General features: G+C 32.3%; 4 protein-coding genes across 4 annotated transcripts; all 4 read right to left on the minus strand.

The window, feature by feature from the left end:
- Nucleotides 1–465: 465 nt before the first annotated feature.
- Nucleotides 466–2842, minus strand: LOC11436005 (probable glutathione S-transferase). The gene is made up of 2 exons (XM_003623120.4): nucleotides 2360–2842; nucleotides 466–985 (listed from the first exon to the last, which is right to left on the minus strand). The coding sequence occupies exons 1-2, from the start codon at nucleotides 2678–2680 to the stop codon at nucleotides 647–649; spliced, it is 660 nt and encodes a 219-aa protein (XP_003623168.1). The 5' UTR covers nucleotides 2681–2842; the 3' UTR covers nucleotides 466–646.
- Nucleotides 2843–7121: 4279 nt separating this feature from the next.
- On the minus strand, nucleotides 7122–8999 carry LOC11405818 (probable glutathione S-transferase). The gene is made up of 2 exons (XM_003623123.4): nucleotides 8575–8999; nucleotides 7122–7625 (listed from the first exon to the last, which is right to left on the minus strand). Exons 1-2 carry the CDS (start codon nucleotides 8914–8916, stop codon nucleotides 7269–7271), a joined length of 699 nt encoding a protein of 232 aa, XP_003623171.2. The 5' UTR covers nucleotides 8917–8999; the 3' UTR covers nucleotides 7122–7268.
- Nucleotides 9000–11271: 2272 nt separating this feature from the next.
- On the minus strand, nucleotides 11272–13537 carry LOC25498637 (probable glutathione S-transferase). The gene is made up of 2 exons (XM_013593569.3): nucleotides 13154–13537; nucleotides 11272–11844 (listed from the first exon to the last, which is right to left on the minus strand). Exons 1-2 carry the CDS (start codon nucleotides 13472–13474, stop codon nucleotides 11491–11493), a joined length of 675 nt encoding a protein of 224 aa, XP_013449023.1. The 5' UTR covers nucleotides 13475–13537; the 3' UTR covers nucleotides 11272–11490.
- A 2435-nt stretch (nucleotides 13538–15972) lies between these two features.
- LOC11407372 (probable glutathione S-transferase) lies at nucleotides 15973–19111 on the minus strand. Its single transcript, XM_003623125.4, has 2 exons — nucleotides 18622–19111; nucleotides 15973–16606 (listed from the first exon to the last, which is right to left on the minus strand). Exons 1-2 carry the CDS (start codon nucleotides 18940–18942, stop codon nucleotides 16253–16255), a joined length of 675 nt encoding a protein of 224 aa, XP_003623173.1. The 5' UTR covers nucleotides 18943–19111; the 3' UTR covers nucleotides 15973–16252.
- Nucleotides 19112–25590: the final 6479 nt, after the last annotated feature.

Genomic DNA, 25590 nt, shown 5'->3' on the forward strand with positions numbered 1-25590 from the left:
TTTTATACACCTTAAATGTACAAACTTTACATACAACAGATGATGATGTGTTGTCATATCATTTTTTTTTTTTTGGTAGATAGACGAAATGGCAAAGCCATTATAAACTCACACACAAGTGGAGGTACCAGGGTTCGAACCCCGGTCATGGCATCCGGCCTAACAATATCGGCATTTTTGCCAGTTGAACTAGGACTTCTAGATTCATATCATTTAATAAGTATGAAAAATGACATATTAATCTTAAATTCATTAAATGATTTTGTAACACACCATTGTGCAAATTTTTATATACTAACATCATATATAAACTAAATTGTTATATATCATACACACACACATATATATGAACTAGGTTGATTTCGTTATAAAGAGACGTGCTAAGGTGCTATTTAATTTAATGGGAATAAAGATTTTTTGTACTAACAAATAGTATAAACAAGGTCAAAATCTTAAAAAAAAAAATTTGCGCATAAATAGGGTATCCTCCACTTACAACTTGCAAGACTAATTTTCTGTTATTGCATGCTCAAGACTGAATTCGATGTCAAGGTCTTTGGTAAATCCTATATAACACGAAAATTTAAACATAAACTAAAATGACATACAAATAGTTTAGATATTTCTTCTTAAATCCCCATTTAATCTATTTTGAAGCAGCAAGACTTTCTAAACGAGCTTTGTAGAAAGCCAAATAAGTTTCTTTGGGAGGGAGTTTTTCCTTGACAATTGGGTGGTTATTGAAGTTTTGGCTCCAATTGAATAGTTTGGGAAATTTCTCACTAGTGAACAACTTCAATCCCATTACTTCTTGTAAAGCTATGAAGGCTGCAGTAATGTCAACAATGCCAATCTCATCTCCACCAAAGAATTTGTCCTTGAGCTCATTCTCTAGAAATTGAAGAGCCACTTCCATTTCCTCAATAGCATTCTCACGTTCTTTCTCATCAAGAGTGAAAGAAACTTTTCGCATAACATTCAAACACTGCCTCACAAATTAAACCAATTATTAAAATTATACATGTTAAAAGAAAAAAATAAATATGTTATGCATATTGATTTTTTTTTTTAAGGAATGTTATACAATGAGTTAGTTGCAGTATAAGTAGATAAATTAATTTATATTTTGAAAGTTTTTATAAAAAAAATAGAAGACTAATCAAAGATATGTGTACATTCATTAATTTTCTACACTCCTTCAAGATCTTATTTTCTTTCTATCTTTATCTTCATATCACATTATCAACTTATCATATCCATCACACAGTTTCATCATATCTCTTTATCTCTCATGATGTTTGCACCCCAAAAGATGTACACAAAATAATTTCCTATATTAATAAAACTAAGTTTGAGCTCAATTTAAGGAACCCTTTTTCAAGGAAAGAGTGATAATTTTTTTTTAAATATAAGAGAGAATTAAAAATTAATGAAAAACTAAAGGTGACAACGAGGGGGTATCTTCGTCCCTAAATATAAGATCTTTTTGGAAAAATTTTGTCCATTTTTATAAGACTTTTTTTTTTTCGACACACCTATGATCTCAAATATACGAACTTGGACTAGGAAAACACTTGTGGAATCACAAATTATTTAAGCTCACACAAAAATGATTAAAAAATTGTAAAAGAAAAAAATATATATGAATTGGTTAAAAATTCACATTTAATTTATGTTTGGTTAAAAAATTCTTTTGTTTTTGAAGAGATATTTTTATAATTTTTTAACTTTTCATGCAAAAACTCATGGCATGACTTAAAAGCAAAGATTAAAATCGTAGATAAAAAAATTTGTGGGAATTAAAAGTCGAAAGAAACTTTTAGGTGACTAAAACAAAAAAAATTAAAATATTTATATAAATAAAAAACATATTTAATCCATAATGAAATAATATATTTTATGTCGGATGTTTAAATGGTTTTATTCGAGGTCGTGATCATTCATATATTTCTCCTTAGACTAGAGTTGCACAGAAAAATAGAAGAGCAGAGTAAATAATTTTTTTTTATAAAGTAGTTTAATAGTTAGAAATTCATCTATTAAATTAAATAAGTGAGAAATTCAATATTCATATCCATACTCTAGCATATATTTTTAGAAACTAAATTATGTTAAGCGAAATAAGGAATGCTAGCAACGCACATTTTTCTACACATCTTCTTTGATTGGTTAAAATTCAGAGTCCCACCAAATCATATAGGTTCACTATAAATTTGGTGGGTCCCGTGTAAATTCTAACCAATCAAATAGAGTGTTCCGAAAATGTGTGTTGCTAGCGTTTTTCTAAGCCGAATATAACTAAGAAAATATTAGCTTGTCATCCACACATGCCCACATATACGGATCAAAGAAAAATTACCTTATCATCTATGAACTTGGTCCAGAAACGAGCCAAGGCTCTTTCGTAAGGATCAGAAGGCAAGATAGGATTTTGTTTCCAAGTCTCATCAATATACTCAAGAATCACAAGGGATTCTGATATGGGCTTATCATTATGAACTAACACAGGAACCTTCTTATAAACAGGGTTGTATTTTTTGAGTGTCTCACTCAAGTTCCCCCACTTTTCTTCCTCATACTTGTATTCGACTCCCTTCAATTTTAGAGCAATCTCCACCCTTGTTACAAATGGACTTTCTACCAATCCAAAAAGCTTCACCTCTTCTTTGTTTGATGACATCGTTGCACTTCGATCATAGATTGGTTCCTAAGATCTACTTTTATATAGAACCAGGAATATCTTTTTGACAATTATAGACAGAATTTTTATTCAACACAAATGATAAGTCAAACTACACCGTATATTAATTTAATTACACGTGTGGAAGGAAATGTAAATTGTTTTTGATACACAACGATTTATTCGAAGGAAATGTAAAGTGGACGCGTGTGTTGTATTAACTTCATTTGACGTAGATGGTTGAACCAAAAGAAAATAAAGTTGATTGGACTAGTGCGGACAGACCATACCATGCGACTTGTTATATTTTACCTAACGATTAACAAGATCTCACCTAACATTGGTTTGTTTGTATACCAGCTTAGTTCGTCCTCACTCAATACTGGTTTTACTGTTCAAGTGACGCCAGCTCAATCCGTCCTCACTCACTACTGATTTGACTGTTCAAGTCATGCAAGCTCGAATCGTCCTCTATCAATGTTGGTTTAACTATTCAAGTGACATAAACCATGCCAAGCCCGTCCCAAAATGGACTATGCAGATAAACTTGTTGTGTTCACATTCAAATTACGCATGCCCTGATTCCACGTGTCTTGTACGGACGACCAACGTCTCTGAAAGAGCATCTCAATTTCACGTGCCCGTATGGACGAGTTTCAACCTACTTCACATGTGACCGTACTCGAGCCAGACAACCAATGAGAAGCTCTGGATCACAACTTAATGGGCTTGAAGTTCCAGTTAGGACATTTCAGAGTGATCTTGAAATTTCACTAGGGACATTTCACTGAGCAACTCACATGTTGTAATTATCTTGTGTTTACATACGTGAACAGTAACCAAATATATATATATGAGAAAATTACAAATGGAAAGCAAATGAATAACAAGTTGTGCCGCTAAGTCTTTTTGAATGATAGCATCAATCCTTGTAAACACAAGATTTATAGACCTAGGAGACATTACATTACTATGTATGATCCTTTGAACTGTATTTAGAAGGTCAACAACCTGTGGTGCTAAGAAAACAAAAGTGTCAAACATAATTGATATAGAAGCATGTTGATTGTCAAAACATATTTTCTCATATTCGGCCGCTTGACGCGGCTTTGAGGGATGCTTGTCCCACCATAAAAACACATGTAATTGAACTATCCTTTAACCTTTTTTTTTAAGAGGGAATTATGTTTTATGTATACAATTGCTCTTTATTTTAATTTAGATTTAGGGTGTATTTGATATACTAAAAAAATGAAAGGCAAGACATGACAAGTTCAACCGTATAATATTTAATTTGTAAAACTGTTACAGAGGCAAGATAGATTGTAGGCAAGGGACATAACAAAAACTGAATTTCTTGTCCCTCACTACACTACAACACAACTCTTTTCTCAAGTAGAAATTGTCTAAAACACGAAAATTTTCTCGCCTATAAAAAAACAAAAAATTATTCAGTACCATAAAAGTTTGTTATGTGTCTTTATGTCTTGTGTTGGATTGTTATGTATAATACTTATTGTTTAGCAAATCAGACACACTCTTAAACATTGATATTTTTTTTAAGGTTTTTCTTTAATTGTCATTATAATTGAAATGATTTGGGGACTGCTTCAAGACACATGGAGCTCAATCAAACTAATAAATTTAGATATATGGAGCAAGTATCAATATCAACCAACATCCAAACAGTCACACGCAACAACAACATATCTAGATTTGATCTAGCAATTAAATGTAAATCAAAATTAAAATTGAACCAAAGAACATCATGATAAAAGGAGTCGGGAATAAAGAACAACAAATCAAAAATTTGTCCACCTAAATCGACCGAACAATGTCCTACGTCAAGAGGAGAGAGATCTCTCCACTTAACCAATAAAGAGTTTCTTTATAAAGAGATACAAAATAGTTACTAAAAGTTAGCTTCAACAAGTCTTCGAGAGTCTTAATTTCTACCATTTTCTTGAATCTCTTCCGTAACCAAGAGACTCAATGATTTCCCTACCCAATGTGTTTACAAATTGTTTTTCAACTCTAGAATCTAACCACAAAATGAACCAACCATTAGCCTTTGATTTTCTAAGGATCTCCTCTTTTGGTCTCTTACGATTCACCCAAATTGCTCACAAAGACTCATCCGCTCATGTGTTTCTCAACTTTTCTAAACCAAAAATCTCTCCCCAAAAGGCACCAACCCTTTCCCATGATCCTCATCTTTTGGTTCTGTAAGATATACTGCGACATCATTATACAAAAATAATAATTTGTCCATGTAAATATAACTCAGTTGATATGTACATTGCAATATGTAGGAGCCAAAGTTTAAACCTCAATTTCTTAAAAATCGTGGTTGAGCCTAACTCAATCCCACAAAATTGGCTTGTGAGGTGAGGATTGCCACCATTTATAAACAAATGTTCATGACATCTTTTGTTTGATGTGTGACTCTTTAACACACCCCCTTGATAAGTGCTCAAAAGTAACATATTTCATGTGTTAACTTAGGCAAATTAGTGACTTGTTTTGCAAGTTATCTAAGGAAAAGCTACCATTTGAGTGCAATTTTACCATTTATTCTTTACATGCCTGATTCTACCCAATTTATGCAGGAAATGACAAGCAAGGACCAAAAGAAGGAAGCTCCTGAACCAAGGTTCGTTCGCTTAAGCGAACTCCTGTTCGCTTAAGCGAACCAATTACAGAGAGCAACCGTTATGTTCGCTTACAAGCACGCTTCCAGTTCGCTCATGAAGAAAGGTCAGTTCGCTTAAGCGACCTATGGTTCGCTTAAGCGACCAAGTTCCAGTGAGCTCCAGGAAAGTTCGCTCACATGTTCGCTTGTGCTTCGCTTAAGCGAAGTTCATCCAACTTCAGAAGATAGGGACCACGTGGCAGCACCTCAATGGTCAACTGGAGATTTCCTGGATGTTCGCTTAAGCGAACTATGCTTCGCTTAAGCGAACTGGCACGCAGTCAGCCCATATAAATAGTTTTCTCTTCTCTTTCCAAGATATTCTATTACATTTTTATTCATATTTTTCTGGTTTTAGAGAGAGACTAGGGATTTTCTAGAGAGAGAAACTCAAAGCAAGGTAGTTAGGAGTAGATTCAAGCCAAGATTTGTTGAGACATCATGGATCTTGTCATGGAATCTTCACCCTTTCTTCATCCTTTGCAAAGCTATTATAGACATATGTAGCTCCATCTACTCTTGTAGTTTTGAGGTATTCAAACAAGCTATTATGTAATCTTTTGATCTTTTAATATATGGTTCTAGCTTATTTATTCAAAATTGTTGTTATTCTTGTTTTTATTGTTTTATTGAGATTCAAAATGATATGGACATATACTTTTGAATCTAGAAATAGAATAACAATCTATCTTAAGTTATCACTCTAGACATGGATGTTAATATTTGATAATCACTTTTAATCTAGGACTTAATGCTTTTGGGTAATTTAGTCGATTGGGAAATCGTCGATTAAACTACCCAAACGACTTTGTGATCGTTTAAATGTTTGGGAAATCGATGTTTAAACGATCCCTTAGAAATAACGATATCATTTGGACACGAATGATATTGTCGAGTGATTGTGATAATATAGTTTAAAAAGCTAGAATCCGTTAATCGATCGAGAGATTGCAGCTGTTACGCTTGGTTGATGTCTCTGACCGCAAGCGGAATAGCCCTATCTCTTCTCGTTTTACTTTTATGTCAATTAGGAAAATAGTTTACACAAACAAACAATTTATACCCAAACACTTAACGTGACAAATATTGTGAAAATGCTTATGAAATACGCAACTCCCTGTGGACACGATCCTATTATACTTACGTGTAAATAGTTTTATGAGAGGTAAAAATCCTTCATAACCCCTCACGACCAACACTATTGAGTTTGGTTCATGGACATAATAACGGAAACATGATAGCATGTGGCCTAATTGATCTTAACGGAGGCTCTGATACCATGATAGCCGAAACTTGAGGCTCTGATACCATCTTAAAAATCATGGTTGAGCCTAACACATCCCCATAAAATCGGCTTGTGAGGTGAGGATTGCCCCACTTATAAACCCGTTGTCAGACCATCTTTTGTCCGATGTGGAACTTTTTAACAGAATTCACCACATATTGGATCTTAACGGAGGCAGTAATACCATCTTAAAAATCATGGTTGAGCCTAACACAACCCCACAAAATCAATTTGTGAGGTGATGATTGCCCCCACTTATAAACACATTGTTAGACCATCTTTTATCCGATGTTGGACTTTTTAGCATGATTCATCATTTATTACCTTTAAGGTGAATTTTTAGTCATTGAGCTACTAGGAAAAAAAAAAATTAAAATCATTTTTGTTACAAAAGCGACATATTTATTTTCTTTATTATTAACAAGAATAGTACATAAGAGGATAAAACAAAGAGAAATAGTAGATCTTGTAAAAAAAATATATAAAAAAAGGAGAAATAGTAGATTGCATATATCTATTTTTACATGAAAATTCAACAAAAACCAAACTGAGAAACAAGTAGATTAAACATTTATCCTAAATCACCCGAATAAATATCACCTTAAACTAATTTATTTTGAAGCAGCAAGACTTTCAGAACGAGATCTTTCAAAGGCCAAAAGGGTTTCTAGTCTAGGAGGCAAAATTTCCTTGACAATAGGGTGGTTATTGAAGTCTTGGCTCCAATTGTATAACTTTGGAAATTTCTCACTAGTGAACAACTTGAGTCCTATTACTTCTTGAACAATGGGGAGCCAAAAAGATATGAAGACTCCAGTAATGTCAACAAGGCCAATCTCTTCTCCTCCAAAGAACTTGTCCTTGAGCTCACCCTCAAGAAATTGAAGAGCCACTTCTGTTTCCTCAATACCCTTCTCAATCTCTTTCTCATCAAGAGTGGAAGAAACTTTTATTATAGCATCCAACCACTAGTGTCACAAATTAAGGTAACATAATTATTAAAATCATAAATATTAAAACTATTTTATATATGTATTTGTATGCATGTATATCCTCTAAAAGAAATAGGGTTAAATAAGTAAATGGTTCCTAAATACATAAAAATTTGATTTTAGTCCCCTTAAAACATTATTTAGGTTTTTGGTTCCTAAAAAAAATTTCATCCGTGAAATTAGTCTCAATGTAGAGCAGAGACCAATTTAATGGATAAAAAGTTTTAGAGGGACCAAAAATCTAAGAAATATTTTAGAGGGACTAAAATCAAATGTTGATATATTTAGGGAAACTATTTACATATTTAACAAAAAAAAAAAAAAACATCGATAAGTTGACCACCTCATGTAGCATACACCCTTCGGTCACTATTATAAGCAAAATTTTGCATTTTAGATTCATTCATTAAATGATGTATGTAGTCTATAATAAAGACCAGATACATCATTAATTGAATGAATCTAAAATGCAAAATTTTACTTATAATAGTGACCGGAGGGTGTACACATCTTATACCTCCACACACACTTGTACCTCCACACACAAATATAACAAGTAGCGACGTGGTTCCCACACACTTACCAACTTTGTCTCTCATTCTCTCTTCTCCCTGGTGCCACATAAGAGTGTACAAGGATGGTAAAAAAAGGTGTCAACTTATAATTAAAAAAAAAATAGAAAGGCTAACAAGGGCACTTGTTAAGAAGTTTAAAGAGAAAATTTTATCTTGGGAATGATGTATTCAATACATTAAAAATTTAAAAAGTAATTTTTTCTACCTAAAATTTATAAATTACTTCTATTTTTGAATCTTTAACTATTACCCTGAGACTTTTAACAAGACTCATAAAAAATATGTGTATATGTGTGTGAAGTTGGATTAGAGTTACATAAACAAAATGAGAGAGAGAGAGAGATAATTACTTTATCATCTATGAACTTGGACCAGAAACGTGCCAAGGCTCTTTTAGAAGGATCAGAAGGCAAGATAGGATTTTGTTTCCAAGTCTCATCAATATATTCAATAATCACAAGAGATTCTGCTATAGGCTTATCATTATGAACTAATACAGGAACCTTCTTATAAACAGGGTTGTAATTGATGAGTGTATCACTCAAGTTCTGAAACTTTTCTACCTCATATTTGTATTCAACTCCTTTCAGTTTTAGAGCAATCTCCACCCTGCACACAAATGGACTTGCCTTCATTCCAAAAAGCTTCACCTCTTCCTTGTTTGATGCCATCGTAGTGCTCCAGTTACTCATTGATTGATTCTAAGATCTACTTTTTTATATAGAGCCTGGGGTATTAATTTTCAATTAATATTCTAAGATATGGAATTTTTATATAACAAAAAGTGGAAGTCAACTAGGAAAACTATATTCCAGTAAAAAAAATATTGAACCGTATTCTATTAAGCAAACTGATCATTCGATACACACGTGTCGGGAGTTGAGACATCATAAATGGACGGAGCTTTAATAGATTTTTGGGTTCGAATTAAATATTGGATATACGATAGCTTTAAAACTTTTATAGAGAGTTTATTGTCCATTTAAATTTTATAAGACTTGATATTTACAAACAAAAATTGGTCTTTTTTAGAAATCATACTATTGAGCTACTATTTATATCTACTTGTTTCGTAAAAAAAATCTTGCGTGATGTTAGCATTATTCATCGATGAATTGAAACATTACTTACAATTTACGTAATGTGGGTTACTATTAATTTGTTAGTACTTGATTTGAGTTTTTTTTTTTTTTTGAAAAATAGTTTATAATTAAGGACAGATATAAATTTAAGGTTGTTATATTTAAAAATAATTCTTGTAATAAAAGATACTTATATTTAGAATCAGTGGTAATATTTTCCTATTAAATTTTTTTTGACTACGTGAAGTCGTGAATGCCCAAAATAGTGATGTAAGGGATTACGTAACCACAAGTGCTCAGAAAGTTTTGGGCAAAGACCAAGAGCATATTTAATCGGGCGTCTCTCTTATCTAATAGAGACTTCATTTTATTTTGAACTCTATTAGAGAAAGAAAAAAAAAAAAAAGACACATATCAGTTATCATCATTCATAAGTTATCATCATATTATAATAAATTATGTATGTGTGATCCATTTAAGGTCTCTTTTTTAGTTTCCTACCACTGTAGATGTTCTAAGGGTCTCATTTGATAAACACTTTGATTAAGCTTTAATACAATAAAAGTATATCTATGTTTATTGCTTTTTATATAAGTGTTTTTTTATTTTTTTTCTATATATTAATACAATAAAAGTTTATCATATACATCTCCGTGGGTATAACTCAGTTGGCAGAGACATGCATTGTTATATGCAGGGGTCGGGATTCGAACCTCGGACACCCCACTTATTCTCTTTAAAAAAGGTTAATTCTATACACTAAAGGTGAATTGTGTTTTCTTTTTCAAAACATTTCTAAATGTTTGGTAAAACAGTTCAGAGGGTAGTCTAGTCATCACGAACTTTCAAGAAATTTTCATTATAATCACTAAGATTACAAAATGCTTAAACACACAAGCAATATACTTCCTTTGCTCAATCACACAAGAAAGAGATTTTCAATGCTCAAGGACACAAGCAAAAAACTTATATAAACTAACTTAATCAAATAAAATATTGTTTGGGTTCACACTTGATATACAATAAAAGGTGTAATACAATAAAATTTAGATAAACTGCGAGACATAAGAATTTCTAAATTATTAAAGTTCATAAGAAATTCTCTAGTGTTTTCTTTTTCAAAACTTTCTTCTAAATGTTTGGTAAAATAGTTCTGAGTTTGAAGCAAAAACACAAGACAATTTATATATACTAGTTGCTCTCACAAACCGAGAGTAGTATAATCCTCATGCATTTTTAAGAGATTTTCACTATAATTACTAAGATTACAAAATGCTCAAGCACAAAAGCAATATCCTTCCTTTGCTCAATCACACAAGAAATAGACTTTCAATGCTCAAACACACAAGTAAAAAACTTATATAATCTAACTTAATCAAATAAAAGATTGTTTGGTTTTACATTTGATATACAATCAGAATGTAATACAATAAAGTAACTCTGTCTTGCATATATTATGTATTATCTCTTACCAAATGAATTAAGTTCATGCGGACGTCGAACATGTAACTTTATGTATAATAATTGTTAAATAGTATAAGAGAGGTGTGGGTTGATTGGGGTGAAGACTTAAAAAGGAGTTAAATCCGTTAGATTGGTAACGAGTTGAATCTACAACCCATTCTCTCCAACCTTGTATTTCTTCACCAAACCAAAATATTGCATTTTTTGTATAAATTTTTTTTTGTTCTATCTGAAGTTGCACGAAGAAGCTCTTACCACTAAGCTAGTTGCATGGTTTTAGTTTCTTGTGAAATTATAATTATTATTTTTTATAACTTCAAATGTTATGGAACTCGGTTACAATTTTATACACTTTGAATGAAAAGTATTTAGGTATATGATTTGTTGTCACGTCATTTTATGAATATGATAAATTATATATAAGTTTTAATTTCATTAAATGATATTTTCATACATCACTGTACATTTTATTATACTAATAACATATACAAATTAAAATGATTTTGTTATAAAGTCGTATGTCATTTTCTCTGAAATAAGGATTTATAACTACAATAGGATTAACAAGAACAACAAAATCCTAGAATTTCTTAACCAAGAAGAAATCCTAGGTTGCATATATCTAGTATGACATCAAAATTTAAACAGAAACTAAAATGACAAACAAGTAGTTTAGACATTTTCCTTAAATTTCACAAGTACATATCACCTTAAATTGACCTATTTTGAACCAAAATGTTCTTCATAACGACCTTTGTAGAAAGCCAAAAGGGTCTCTCTAGGAGGCAATTTTTCCTTAACAATTGGGTGATTGTTGAATTCTTGGCTCCAATTGTAAAGCTTTGGAAATTCCTCAATAGTGAACAATTTCAGTCCAAATGCTTCTTGTATAGGAGAGAACCAAAAAGATATGACCACAGCAGCAATGTCAACAAAACCAATATCCTCCCCACCAAAGAATTTGTCCTTGAGCTCATTCTCAAGAAAATGAAGAGCCTCTTTTGTTTCCTCAATACTCTTCTCACGTTCTTTCTCATCAAGAGGGAAACAAACTTTCCGTGCACCATTGGAGCACTAGTCTCACAAATTAAGGTCATTATTAGAAGTAAGAAAAAACAAATGTTAGGCACACTGAGTTAGTAGTATAAGTTAATTTTTTTTCTTTGTCAAATATCACACATGGTCTTTTAAGTTAGATGTTTATAACAAGTTAATCTTTTAATTTTCTTTTGTTATTAATTAGTTCTTTAAGTCGAAAAATATCAGCACTATGATTTTATTTTCATCAAACTCAGTTAAAATGTGTTTTTGTGCACGTTTAATATTTAGTTGGTATGTATAAATAAATAAAATATTCCTTTAAGCAATCAAAATTATTATGCTAAAAAACAAACAATTGAGTTCAAGTGAGTAATGAATTCCACCAAATGATAAATTTTTCGTAAGAATCTGAGATTGATTTCTAATAAAACTATTCTTTATTAGACTGTATTTTACTTATCTTTTGGGTGACCTGAGGATTATGAGGATCCTTTTCCCTTGATAATTGAATGGTTAACACCCAAAATAAAATTATTTTGTTAATCAAAGTTAATCAAATGAACCTAAGATCTCAATCTTTCTTTGTTGAACGACATGGGCATAAGAGCATTCACAATGGAGACACTCATTTTTTGGTACTTAAATGAGTTCCACGTGTACATATCACCCGTTTTTAATTTTTTAATAATAGTACCTAATAAGTACTCAAATACTCAATCCCTCCAACCCAGCATCTCACAAAAATTTCTTAAATGAAATTCAATAATCAACTATTACCTTCGACCCTAAATATATGAGCCTTTTGCCAAAATTGCGGGGATTAACAAAGTTGGTTGTAGTATTAAATTTGTATATAATTACTATTGTTTTTACAATTTTATCCTTAAGAGAGAGAGTAAATTTATGTTTTCAATATAATATTTATTGTTGATTGAAGAAAAAATGCAAAATAAATATGGGTGTGTTGGTAAAGAAATAATTAATGTACTTGGAAACACCAAAAGGATCTTATAAAAAGGGACAAATTATTTTTCAAAAGGATCTTATAATTAGGACGGAGGTAGTATCAATTACTTTATATCATTACATTTCAATTTTTTAATATTGAAAGAGTGTGAATCCTGCTTAAGATTGAGGTCTTAAGTAAGACCCCGAAAAAAAATTCTCCGATGGAATACCTAATAGGTACCAAATTTTAAATGTTGAAAACCTCCTTTAGAGATGGTCTAAGGACACACATAAGATCTCTAATTTACTTGGTCAACTATTTAGTGCTAACTAAAGTTGGATATATGAACTTGGACTTGAGTTACACAGAAAAATAGAAGAGGGGAGTAATTACCTTATCATCAATGAAATTGGACCAGAAACGAGCCAAGGCTCTTTTGGAAGGATCAGAAGGCAATATGGGATTTTGTTTCCAAGTCTCATCAATATATTCAAGAATCACAAGGGACTCTGATATGGGCTTATCATTATGAATAAAAACAGGAACTTTCTTATAAACAGGGTTGTATTTTTTGAGTGTCTCACTCAAGTTCCCAACCTTTTCTTGCTCATATTTGTATTCAACTCCCTTAAGTTTTAGAGCAATCTCCACCCTTGTTACAAATGGACTTTCAACCAATCCAAAAACCTTCACCTCTTCCTTATTTGATGCCATCGTAGGGCTTGATCAATTCTGTACTCAAACAACTGGTTTGGTCATTGATTGATTCCTAGGATTTACTTTTATATATAGAGCAAGGATTATTTTTCAACAAAAACGGTAGTCAACTATAGAAAACTAGTAAAAAGTAAACTAGAAAACTATAATAAATTCAGAAATAATTAATTATTCGATACACATGTATAGACACTGTACCCCTTAAAAAATGTATAGACACTATGTACGAGGGTGAAGCTGAACCGAACCAAACTGAATTGTTTGCTAAATTTAAAATAATTGAACTGAACTGTTTACATTTCGAATTGAACTGAACTGTTTCAAACCGAACTGAATTGTTCCGAACTGAATCGAACTGTTTATAATCGAACTGAATTGTTTTGAACCGAACTGAATTATTTCAGAACTGTCAGTAATAGTTCAGTTTTTGTTTAGTTTAGTTCAGTTCGGTTTTTTTATTTTTTTTGCCTACCCCTAATTGTGTATCGACCCTTTATGTCAAATTTTTTTTACATAAAAATGCTAATAAGTGTTCTTGATGCATTGTTTAAGCAACAAAAAATAATATTTTTTGTATAAAAATTTATATAATTATTACTTTTAAATGTGTTTGACTTATAATTTTAAGATAAAATTTCTTATAATAGATTCCTTGAACAATACTCTTAAAACACTTGTTAACATAATCTTTTTTATAAACAAATATTAGTTTTGTGGAAATCAAATACTTGAAAAAAGGATTAAAAAAATTATATCTACGTAAATGTCCAAAAAGTGATGTAAGGGATTACATTCCTATAAGCAATGAGTTTCGAGAAACTTTAGGCAAACACAAGCTAAAGAGTTTTTCAAATCTGCTTACACAGAACTAATTTTGATGAAAGCACTAATCCTTTTACATACAAAAATTAAATAATCTCAATGAATAAAAGACTTATATTAGTAAAACCAAACAAATAAATAAATGTTTATCATATAACCCTAATAAATAGGTGTTTAGTTACTCATGATAACAAAAGACATGATACAAAAGAAATAAAACATACTTTAAATACATAGGTTGAGGAGAGAGACTACTCTTGATGTTCTTAATGGTTGCCTTTCTCTTGAATAACCAAGTTTTGATTGAGAATTCGTGAATAAGAGCTCTTGTTTTTATATGCATATATTATGAATTGGGTTAAAAAACTGGTTTTTTTTCTTTCTTCCCAAACACGCAGAGAAAAAATAGCATATAACTATTTTGTCAGGGACCAAGGTGTGCGCCGCGCGTTGGGGCACATGTCTAGCATGTGGTAGCTGATAACGAGCTTTTTTCTCTTAGTTCCATGCGCCTGGGGTGTGTGGCCTCGATGGCCACTATTCCGTTTTTGTGTTTTTCTTCGTCTTTTCGAGTGTTTTTCTTTCTCCGATTTGGTTTTAAGGTTTGAGACATAATTTCTCCAACTTGTAATGTATTCATAGTTTCTAGAATTTCATTCCATGTCTTCCAAAACCTTCACGAGGTATCTTGTTTGCCGAATTACATGATTTTTCACTAAAAGACTCAAAACACTTATGAAATTGTTTGATTTATGGAGGAAACAAAATTACATGACTTGATTTGATAACATTTCAAAATGTCCCTTAAACCATGAGCAACTTCTCTAAAAATCCTCTTTTTTGACTCAAGTAACTATTAAAATAACTAAAAAACATGCTGAAAATAACGTAAGATAACATGTCATCATCTCTCATGCAAATGGATATCAATAATGCATTTCTCAATGACATTCTCAATTGAGAAGTCTATATGTATCAACCAGTCGGTGTAATATATCAACAAGTCATTGAACCACACATCGTTGATCTTGTTGGTAACCATTCTTTCTCACAAACTTATAAGATTATTTTACTAGCTTATTGACAGAGCTTGACAACGGGGGGACTTCTAACTTTTGTTGATAATTTTATGAATTATTTATTTTTTAAATTTATAGTAGAATATAAAATATAAAAAATAAAATAAAACAATGATAAGTTTTAGTGATAGCCGCAGCCGTAGGTAGATATCCTTAATGTTTTAAAATGGTAACCTTAGAATTATACTCTACGGTTTTGTCCGTAGGTAAAGGTGGAAAACATGCGGTGACAGCCATTTGACAATGACAAACAGGCACATTTTCGTTGTTAGTTGTTGAGAATAATGCACAGACAATATCCTCGAGACATTTGGCTAAGGAAATTAACACTATAATGATGAATTTCAAATCTCATTATACAGGTCAACTTTTTTTTATAGTGATACAAAGAAAGTATGGTTGAACCCGGATATGTGCCCGACTTGCTTGGGGGTAAAACCGCCCCTAACCAATAATATGCAAGCATTGAAGCGTGTTATGTGCTATTTGAAACATATTATCTCACATGGATCACATAGTATCTTTCATTTTTAGTCTCTCAATACAATATCATTTTTAGTCTCTCAATACATATCATATTTGGAAGACCATTGCTTGAAAAGCAAAAGATAACATATATTTTCCTTCCCCGTTAAAAAATTATTTTTACAGACAAAAAAATAGTAGTCTATCACTCGTGGATTTCATGGAATAAGAATTTGTAACTAAAATAGTAAACCTGAACAACAAAACCCTAGAATTTTTTAACCATGGAGATATCTAGGTTGCATTATATCTAGTATGACATCAAAATTCAAACAGAAACTAAAATGACAAACAAGTAGTTTTGACATTTTTCCTTAAATATCACAAGTACATATCACCTTAAATTGATCTATTTTGAACCAAAATGTTCTTCATAACGACCTTTGTAGAATGTCAAAAGGATCTCTCTAGGAGGCAATTTTTCATTAACAATTGGATGGTTGTTGAATTCTTGGCTCCAATTATAAAGCTTGGGAAATTCCTCACTAGTGAACAATTTCAGTCCAAATGCTTCTTCTATAGGAGAGATCCAAAAAGATATGATCACAGCAGCAATGTCAACAAAACCAATATCCTCTCCACCAAAGAATTTGTCTTTGAGCTCATTCTCAAGAAATCGAAGAGCCTCTTTTGTTTCCTCAATACTCTTCTCACGTTCTTTCTCATCAAAAGTGAAACAAGCTTTCCGTACATCATTCATACACTGGTCCCACAAATTAAGGCAATTATTAAATTATCCATGTTAACAGTGGAAGAAAAAAATGCTAACTTCTGCTTTGTGATATAAGTTTAGAAGTTAAATGTAAAAGTTTTTTTTATTAGAAATTGTGCGTTCAATATTTTAAAAGTTTTAAAATTATATTTTTCATATAAAATTTAATTTTAAATTCTATTTTAAGTTTATTAACTTGTGCCCCAAAAACACAAGTTAGCATGACCAAAAAATTTATACGCACATAGTAGTATAAGTTAATTAATTTATTTTGGGTTAATAGGCTTTTACCCCCTGCAATATAGGTCACTTTTGATTTTTCCCCTGTAAAATTTTTTTGTCAGATTTCGTCCTTGTAAAAATTTTTTGTTTTGAAAAACCCCCATAGGCCAGCTGACTGTGCATTTTCGCTGATGTGGCACGCTGACTGTATAATTTTTATTATTTTATTGTGTACAGGTGGCATTTGTGATTTTTTTTTAAAAAAATAATTAAAAATAACACTTTTTATAAATATTTCTTATAAAAAATAATAAGATTTTTAGAATTTCTAAATAATTTTTCTTATTATAAAAATAACACTTTTTATAAAAATTTCGAAATTTTTACAAAAAAAATTCAAATTTTTCATTTTATGAGATTTTTTTTATTTTTCTAGTATTTTATCAGATTTTTTTTCATTATTTTTATAAATTTTTCTAGATTTTTTTTTCGTTTTTTTTATTTTAAATTTTTTTTCCTGAATTTTTGTATTTTTTTTAAAAAAAAAATCACACATGCCACGTGTATACAATAAAAAATATACAGTCAGCGCGCCACATCATCAGAAAATGGTGACTCAGCGTGCCACATCAGCGAAAATGCACAGTTAGCTAACCTAGGGGGGGTTTTCCAAAACAAAAAAAATTTACAAGGACGGAATTTGACAAAAAAATTTCACAGGGGAAAACCAAAAGTGACCTATATTATCGGGGGTAAAGGTCTATTAACCCATTTGTTTTTGTATAGGAAGTCTTCTATGGTAACTATCAATCTTGTTCATTTGCTCAAAAATAAAAATAAAAACTATCTTTGTTCATAAATAGAAAAGAAGTTTAGTAGAAGGATAATTATTAAATTTTCAAGTATATAAGTCACAGTGTATTCAAAGTTAACTTTCACTACTTAAATCATGTTTTCTTTTGGCGTAAACTCTCGCTAAGATTTTTAATGATGCTACATGTCTAAAATTGAATTTGAACCCAAGACCTTAATTATAATAGGAGAGACCTGAATTATCCCATCTTGGGGTGTACATGTGTTGGATCAACCAAAAATATCTGGTCAAACACACACAAAAACTCAAAAAAGTGGGTTGAGTTGGATAATTGGGTGAATATGATTTCCAAAATTGACACAAGACATTCTTTATATCGAAAATCAAAACATGCTAAAGTTAAAAATTAGGATATTGTACTTTTTGGTTATTTTGATGTTAATACAATTTTATCTCATGTAATTTTAGTTTGTTCTAAGTATTTTATCATCAAATCTTATTTGATTTGTGATTTATTATTTTATGATGTTAAAATATAGCGAAAATAAGCTACACAATCTTTTTCAGAAAATAAAAAAGTTGAGTAATTTTTATGAAAAAATATGAGCTCATCATTTAGTTAGTTAAAATTAACAATAATTTTTTTGGGTAACCCGCTACCCAACGCAACTCAAACTGAAAATTAGTGGGTTTAGTAAACCGGTCCAATAATGTAACAGCTGATTATTTTACCACACCTAAACCGGAGTACCATATACGATTTTGATCTTTGATTTGATCAAACTCAACCTAAACCGACCCAACCCCTATCTAAGCGCTCTTAAATACTAATTAAATTATGTTATTTGTTACTCCTAACAAACATAATTAATGCTCCCCTAAAAAAAAACATATTTAATGCTAACTAAAGTTGGATATATGAACTTGAACCAGAGGTACACAAAGAAAAATAGAAGAGGGGAGTAATTACCTTGTCATCAATGAAATTGGACCAGAAACGAGCCATGGCTCTTTGATAAGGATCAGAAGGCAAGATAGGGTTTTGTTTCCAAGTCTCATCAATATACTCAAGAATCACAAGTGATTCAGAGATGGGCTTGTCATTATAAACTAAAACAGGAACTTTCTTATAAACAGGGTTGTAATTTTTGAGTGTATCACTCAAGTTCCCAAACTTTTCGTTCTCACATTTGTATTCAACTCCCTTCAACTTTAGAGCTATTTCCACCCTGGTTGAAAATGGACTTCCCACCATTCCAAAAACCTTCACCTCTTCCTTATTTGATGCCATCGTAGAGCTTGATCAATTATGTACTCAAACAACTGTTTTTGGATTGTTGATCGACTCCTAGGATTTACTTTTATACATAGAGCAAGGATTATTCTGTTTGACTATTAGGAGCAAGGATCATTTTTCAACAAAAAACGGTATTCAACTAGCTAGGAAAACTAGTAAAAAAATACTAGAAAACTATAATCAAATTAAGTCATCGAATTTGTAGTTTTATAATCCAACGCCACGTAAACGGTTTATGAAGTGAAAAATGTCTTACTAATAAACACTTAATATCACTTTTAAAGCTCATTTGTTATAGTTTTTTTAAAAAAAAATATATTTTATTTTATAAAAATAATCACTTTTAAGAGTGTTGCATCGTAGACGTAAGTACTTTGTCATTTTATTCTATTAACATGGATGCTGAGTTTGTTCACAGATTCAACCTTTTTGATTTTAGCGAATTTAGATTTGTATTGTATCGATATACTCTCTCAATTTGAATGAATGAATATCGTTTATTTTTGTCAAAAAAAGAGTGTTGCATCATTTGTTACAGTTTTAAAAAAAAAAATCAGAATATAAAAAAATAATCTAAAAACAGCTTCAAATGAGAAGTTGTTAAGATCAACTTCTCAAAAAAAAAAAAAAAAAGATTTTTTTAGAGGAAAGAGAAAATATGGTTTAAAAAATCTAATTAATTTTGTAACGAAAAATCCCTTTTATATAGTTGTATCCAACTAAACTAAATTATTTGTTTAAAAAAGGTGATTTTTATTGCGGTAAACAAACACTGAATAGATTATAATTATTCATAAAATCTCTAAAATATAATCTATAAATTATTTTATGTCAAAATAACTTTTATTTTAATCTGTAAGAAACGAACCCTTAATTTGTGGCTCTTAACACATACTTTCACATCCAGGCGTGGCGAACCATAAAAAGATGTTCGGGTGGGCTGCCACAATAAACTATAATACTTACTGGTGGGATGGGTCATGGCCCACCCATGCAAAGGGGCTCCACCATTGCATTTAGGATTGAACATCTGGATCACGATTTGAGTGATACGACATTGGAAACATGATAGCAGATGATCCGACGAATCTTGAAATAAACTTTGATATCATTTTGAATGGATATTCATGGATAAAATAAACAGGTTTTTTAACTACCCGCTAATTAATGGATACGGATGCGGATTTAATGGTATCCACACCCGCGGATATCCATACTTGCTATTAAACCGAGTAAATTACATAAATAACCTCAATATCATTCAACTTCCTAAGAAAACACGATACGTATTGTGAGTGTTATAAGTTATTACGCTCCTTTAAAAGGAATTGAAAGTGGTTGGGATTGTTGAAGCAAAAGATTTGTTTATGTTGAATATGATGAACTTTACTTATGTTTTTGTTAAATCAAAGAATTTTATTTTTATTAAATGTAAGGGACTTTTTTTATGTTTTTGTTGAGTCAATGATCTTTGTTGTTATTGTAATGTATGAACATGATGTTTTGCTAAAAAGAAAAGTAAATGCATGTGAAGAACCTTTGTTTATGAATTTTAGCTAAAAAAAAAATTAAACAATTTTTTATTTTATTTTTATAAATGTTATTTATGGATATCTGTATAAACTCGCGGATACCTAAAAATCCGTGGATTACTCGCTAAATGGATATCCCCACGGATATGGATAGGGTACGGATTTCATATTTATCTAACGGAGTGGACACGGATATCGCACTATCCGCATCCATGGATATCCATTTACATCCGTATGCAATGTTGGTGCATATTCTTAGGGAATAAAACATGTGTGAAAATTTTATGGATAAAGAATGATCACATGCAAGATGCTCTGCTCACTAAAACTACCCTCCGTCTGACATGAAATCTCTCATTCTAAGATATAAGCTTGGGACTTAATTTCGACTTTTTTTTTTTTCTTTTTCTTTTTGCCTCGTTGCATTGAAACACTACTAAAAAAAAGAATTACCACCTTTTATAAACATTTATTGATTTCATATTAAAAATTGTAACCCAAAAGAAAATTTCCTATTAAAAAATGTATGACAACGTGAATGTCCAACAAGTGATGTAAGGGATTACGTAGCTATAAGCAATTAAATTATCGAGAATTTTTTGACCAAACATTAACGTAAGAGTTTTAATCCTTACACGCAACTAATTTTGGGGAATTAGGAAAAACAATAACTTATATAATGTGATTTTTTTTAACAAACGAAAATGGATTATATTAACAACAACATAAAGATCTTAGTAGCACAAAGTGTGCTAGGAAAAACCTCAAAAGTTTACGGTCAAAGAATAGTAACCTAAGGAAACAAAAATAAGTTAGTCGATGCCCGTACAAACAAAAGGACTTAACCACCACATATGAAAGTTTGAACTAAAATTGACATTATAAGCTTTCCGCCATAAAAAAATAATGTAACTTGACTGTTTCTAGCAGCTGATGAATTGTATTTTCCTTATTCTTGACAACTTTAATATTTTGATCATTCCACAAGACCCAAACACAACATAACCAGATAATCTGCATGAAAGAATGTCGTGTTCTCGAGCCACTAGAGGAGTCAACAAACTGAACAACATGATCCAGAAGAGAGTTCGAATCGGCCGATGAGATGCCCATCCAAGACCTAACCAAGCTCTAAAGGGGGGTGAAACAAGGACAGGAGAGAAACAAATGGTGAGCCGTCTCTAAGCCTCCGCACCCAATCACGCATAATTGAGAGTCATGAGAAATAATGTCACGCGTCACCAAATTATCTTTAGTTTGTAGTCTGTTCTGAATAATGTCACGCGTCACCAAATTATCTTTAGTGAGCGATTTATAAACACCCTTAACCGAACCACCGCAATGATCGTACCTCCAGTATCACGGATATATAAAATTAGACTGTAAAGAAATATCATGCATGAAGTAAACTCCTACACTCCCCTAGCAATTCCTCCTCCCATACTCGTAACCGACGGCGCCACTGTCAAGACGACCCTCCTTCCTCCCACCCTAAACCACACATATCCGCTACCGTACTCAACTTATTCTCAGACAAGTCGAATATGCGGCTAAACTTCATAGAAAAGGAACTCCTCCTAACCACGGGTCCATCCAGAAAAAAGTATTTACACCATTACCAACCCTTCTCAAAATACTCTCTTCAAACCACCCTCCCCCCTCAACACCTACACCATCACGAATTTTCGCTACCTCCTGCGAGCACAAAGAACCACTCTGACCGATAACCACCAACTTCCCTGCCTCCTCACCGTAACGAGCTACCAACAACCTATACCACAAACCTCATATGTCTACTAACAACCTCCAGCACCATTTATCTAACAAAGAAATGTTAAACTCTCTCATCTGCCTAACTCATAACCCGCCAAGCTCTTTTCGTAAACAAACATTTTTCCAACCAATCCAATAAATTTTTTAATTATCCTCACTCTCTCCCAAAAAAATAATAATTAAATAAAGATTGATTAGAAGAGATTGTACCTCACGGATCTTTGAAAAAGGAAAAAGTATAGACAGATTGGAAAGTCATGACATACTTAAAAAATGTCAATCGACCACCAAAAGAAAGAGAGCGACTCTTCCACCAAGACAGTCTATTTTTAATGCGCGTTAGAATTGGACCCCAAAACAACAATCGTCGAGGATCACCACCAATATGGAGGACCAAATACAATAAAACCACCTATCCCACCTTACAATCCAAAACAGAAGCCGCCTCAGTCAGCCAAGAATCAACAATATTAACCTCAACCAGCATACTCTTATTAAAATTCACCTTCAACCCAGAAACTGCTTGGAAGAGAACAAGGATCTCCCGCAAAGCACAAACATTTGCCCAACTTTTAACACCTAAAAGTAACGTATCAACGGCGAACTGAAGATGGGAATAATAATCGAGTTAACAAAACCAATGTTGTACCCAGTGAAAATGTTGGACTGAATCATGACTCTCATCATCACATTCAAACCCTCTGCTTCCAACAAAAGGAGGAAAGGAGAAAGATGATCACCTTGTCATAGACCCCTCTTCATCGCAAACTCATTTATGGGGATCTCATTGACTAAAACGGATATGGTAGCCATGCACACACATTATTTGATCTATTTCTGCCACAAAGTTTGAAAAGACATTTTTCTCATGACTGCATCTAAATACCCCCAATTCACCGAGTCGTAAGCCTTTTCAAAATCTACTTTATATAAATAATAGCTCCTTCTTAAATTTACAAGTTTCATCCACCACCTCATTCGCAATAAAAATCCCATCAAGAATATTTCTATCTTTAACAAATGTCGTCTAAGACTCAGAAATAACACTGCCTACAAGCAACCGAAGTATGTTTGCTATAACCTTCCCGAAAATTTTATAGAGACTTCCCTCAAAAGAGATAGATTGATAATTATTTAAATTTTGTGGACTTTCAACTTTAGGAATAAGAGCTATGAAAGTATTATTTATAACTTTTGTCAATTTACCATTCCGGTGAAACTCTGAAATAAAACTCATAATGTCATTTTCATATCAATCCAAAATTCGTTTAAAAAATCAAAATTAATTCCATCAGAACCAGTACTCTTATAACTGTCACAATCCCACACAACTGCTGTAACTTCTTCAGCAGAAAAAAGGCATATACAAACTACCGCCTTCCGCAAAAGACAAAGTCCGGAACTGAAAAATCATCTACCCTCGGCCGATCCCTGTTACATGCGCTAAACTAAGAGGAAAAGTGCGAAAAAAAACTTGGCGAATGGGATGCACACCCTCCACGAGACAAAGAATGGATGTATGATGTAATACCATGCAATTCAACAACCTCATCTTATGTCAACACCTTATCTTCCCCTTTACAATCTAAAATAGATAAACTAGCCTTGAGAGACTCTATCTTTCCTGGTAAATTCTTGTTATGAGAAACATGTCACTCATTTAGAGCCAGTTTAATCAACTTCTTTCAGAACAAATCCTCCCCACCTATCGACTTGCAAGGATTTTCATTTACTAGTCACAAATTGTTGATACCCAGGAATATCTTGCCAACATTTCAACATCATTAGGGGCGCGAGGACCCCAATTTTCCTTATCCACTGACAACAAAGGACAATGATATGAAAATCCCCTCAATTGAGCCATTTGCAAACAATTAGGCCAAACCAAACACTAATCCTTAAAAAGAAGAAATCTATCAATCCGACTCACTGAGAGACCATCGCCCTTATACCAGGTAAATTTTCAGCCACACAACGGTAAATCGACTCACACCGAACATCAATAAAATCCCCAAAAACATACACCTTCTTCCCACCAAACAAATGTAACGGACCCGATAACGACTCCCAAATCAACTGCTTTGCATTATTCTCGCATGGAGCATAAATATTAGACAAGTGGAACTCCTCATTTGTTTTGATAAACCTGTCATGAATCATCAACATATGATTAAAAATGATGGAAGAACATACCTCCAACTCCACAGTATCCCACAAAACTGACAATCCCGTCGAGCCCCCCAACCGAGGGACGAAAGGAAAAATCATGAGGCGAGTTACCCCACAATGAAACACATAAAAAATCGTCACACACAACAAGCTTAGTTTCTTGGATACACATAATAAAGCGATTCTTGTCCCTGATCAATTTCCTGCCTCTTCTTTAACCCACCCAACCCCCGTACATTCCATGAAAAAAAATTATTCTTCCCCATTACCCCCTTCACGCCCCCACCAACCACACTAACAACTACCTCCCAGCGTCCCACTTCCTCTCCTATATTTTTCTACTTCCTCATTCCTATTTCCGCTCTAGACAACACACTAAACATATTTGCATTATCACCATTAAACTTGACACATCTTGCTTTCCTAATACCCTAAACATCCTCTGCAACCACTTTCTCATTCTTATGCATAACCACCCAATGTTCCCAATACTTATTAACAAATGCTAAAGAAGTACATGTATTTGAAGAAACTTGATTGACCATTTCAATTGACTTGCTGACTCTACTTCTACCACTACGTCTTCTAACATCACTCGAACCATACAACAACTCAGTAACATCCCTAACCTTAGAAAATCTCACAAACCAGTACACTTCACCATAAAACATTATGCTTCCTAGCAAGAAACACATACTCTAGAATCCGACATACTTCAAATTCCTTGCTTAAATGAATATGGAGAATTTGTTCCGGAAAGTTCATAAAATAGAAAATAACAAACCTTTTAAAACCACATTTGATATGCACTAATGTGGGTTTTACCTGCAATTTTTGCATTTATAGTGTGAATTTCACTAATATAGACTTTCTAAAACCTAAATTTCTCATAAAGATAAGTGGACACACAATTTCATACACAAATACAACACCATGGATAAAATAGTAATTTTGGTGTAAATTAGACTGGTAAGTTGATTATTCGACCTTGTTCTTTCCTTTTCTATACCTTTCTCCTTCTTTTCTCCCTGCAACTACAAGGTCCTGCATTTACAACACCACACTATTCCAACCATCACCACCACCGTTCTCATTAGTCACAACCACCAACGTCCTCACCGCACCCTCCATCCTAACCACCACCATTGTACTCGTCAATCTCCACCAC

This window comes from Medicago truncatula, chromosome 7 (assembly GCF_003473485.1).
Source record: "Medicago truncatula cultivar Jemalong A17 chromosome 7, MtrunA17r5.0-ANR, whole genome shotgun sequence".
Classification (NCBI taxonomy): domain Eukaryota; kingdom Viridiplantae; phylum Streptophyta; class Magnoliopsida; order Fabales; family Fabaceae; genus Medicago; species Medicago truncatula.

Bases quoted from the DNA above. Each gene is read 5' to 3' on its own strand.
- LOC11436005 (XM_003623120.4), bottom strand. From the start codon at position 2,680: ATGTCATCAAACAAAGAAGAGGTGAAGCTTTTTGGATTGGTAGAAAGT. The intron at 986-2,359 runs GTAATTTTTCTT...TTTGTGAGGCAG, and splicing joins CCAAGTTCATAGATGATAAG to TGTTTGAATGTTATGCGAAA.
- LOC11405818 (XM_003623123.4), bottom strand. From the start codon at position 8,916: ATGAGTAACTGGAGCACTACGATGGCATCAAACAAGGAAGAGGTGAAG. The intron at 7,626-8,574 runs GTAATTATCTCT...TTGTGACACTAG, and splicing joins CCAAGTTCATAGATGATAAA to TGGTTGGATGCTATAATAAA.
- LOC25498637 (XM_013593569.3), bottom strand. From the start codon at position 13,474: ATGGCATCAAATAAGGAAGAGGTGAAGGTTTTTGGATTGGTTGAAAGT. The intron at 11,845-13,153 runs GTAATTACTCCC...TTGTGAGACTAG, and splicing joins CCAATTTCATTGATGATAAG to TGCTCCAATGGTGCACGGAA.
- LOC11407372 (XM_003623125.4), bottom strand. From the start codon at position 18,942: ATGGCATCAAATAAGGAAGAGGTGAAGGTTTTTGGAATGGTGGGAAGT. The intron at 16,607-18,621 runs GTAATTACTCCC...TTGTGGGACCAG, and splicing joins CCAATTTCATTGATGACAAG to TGTATGAATGATGTACGGAA.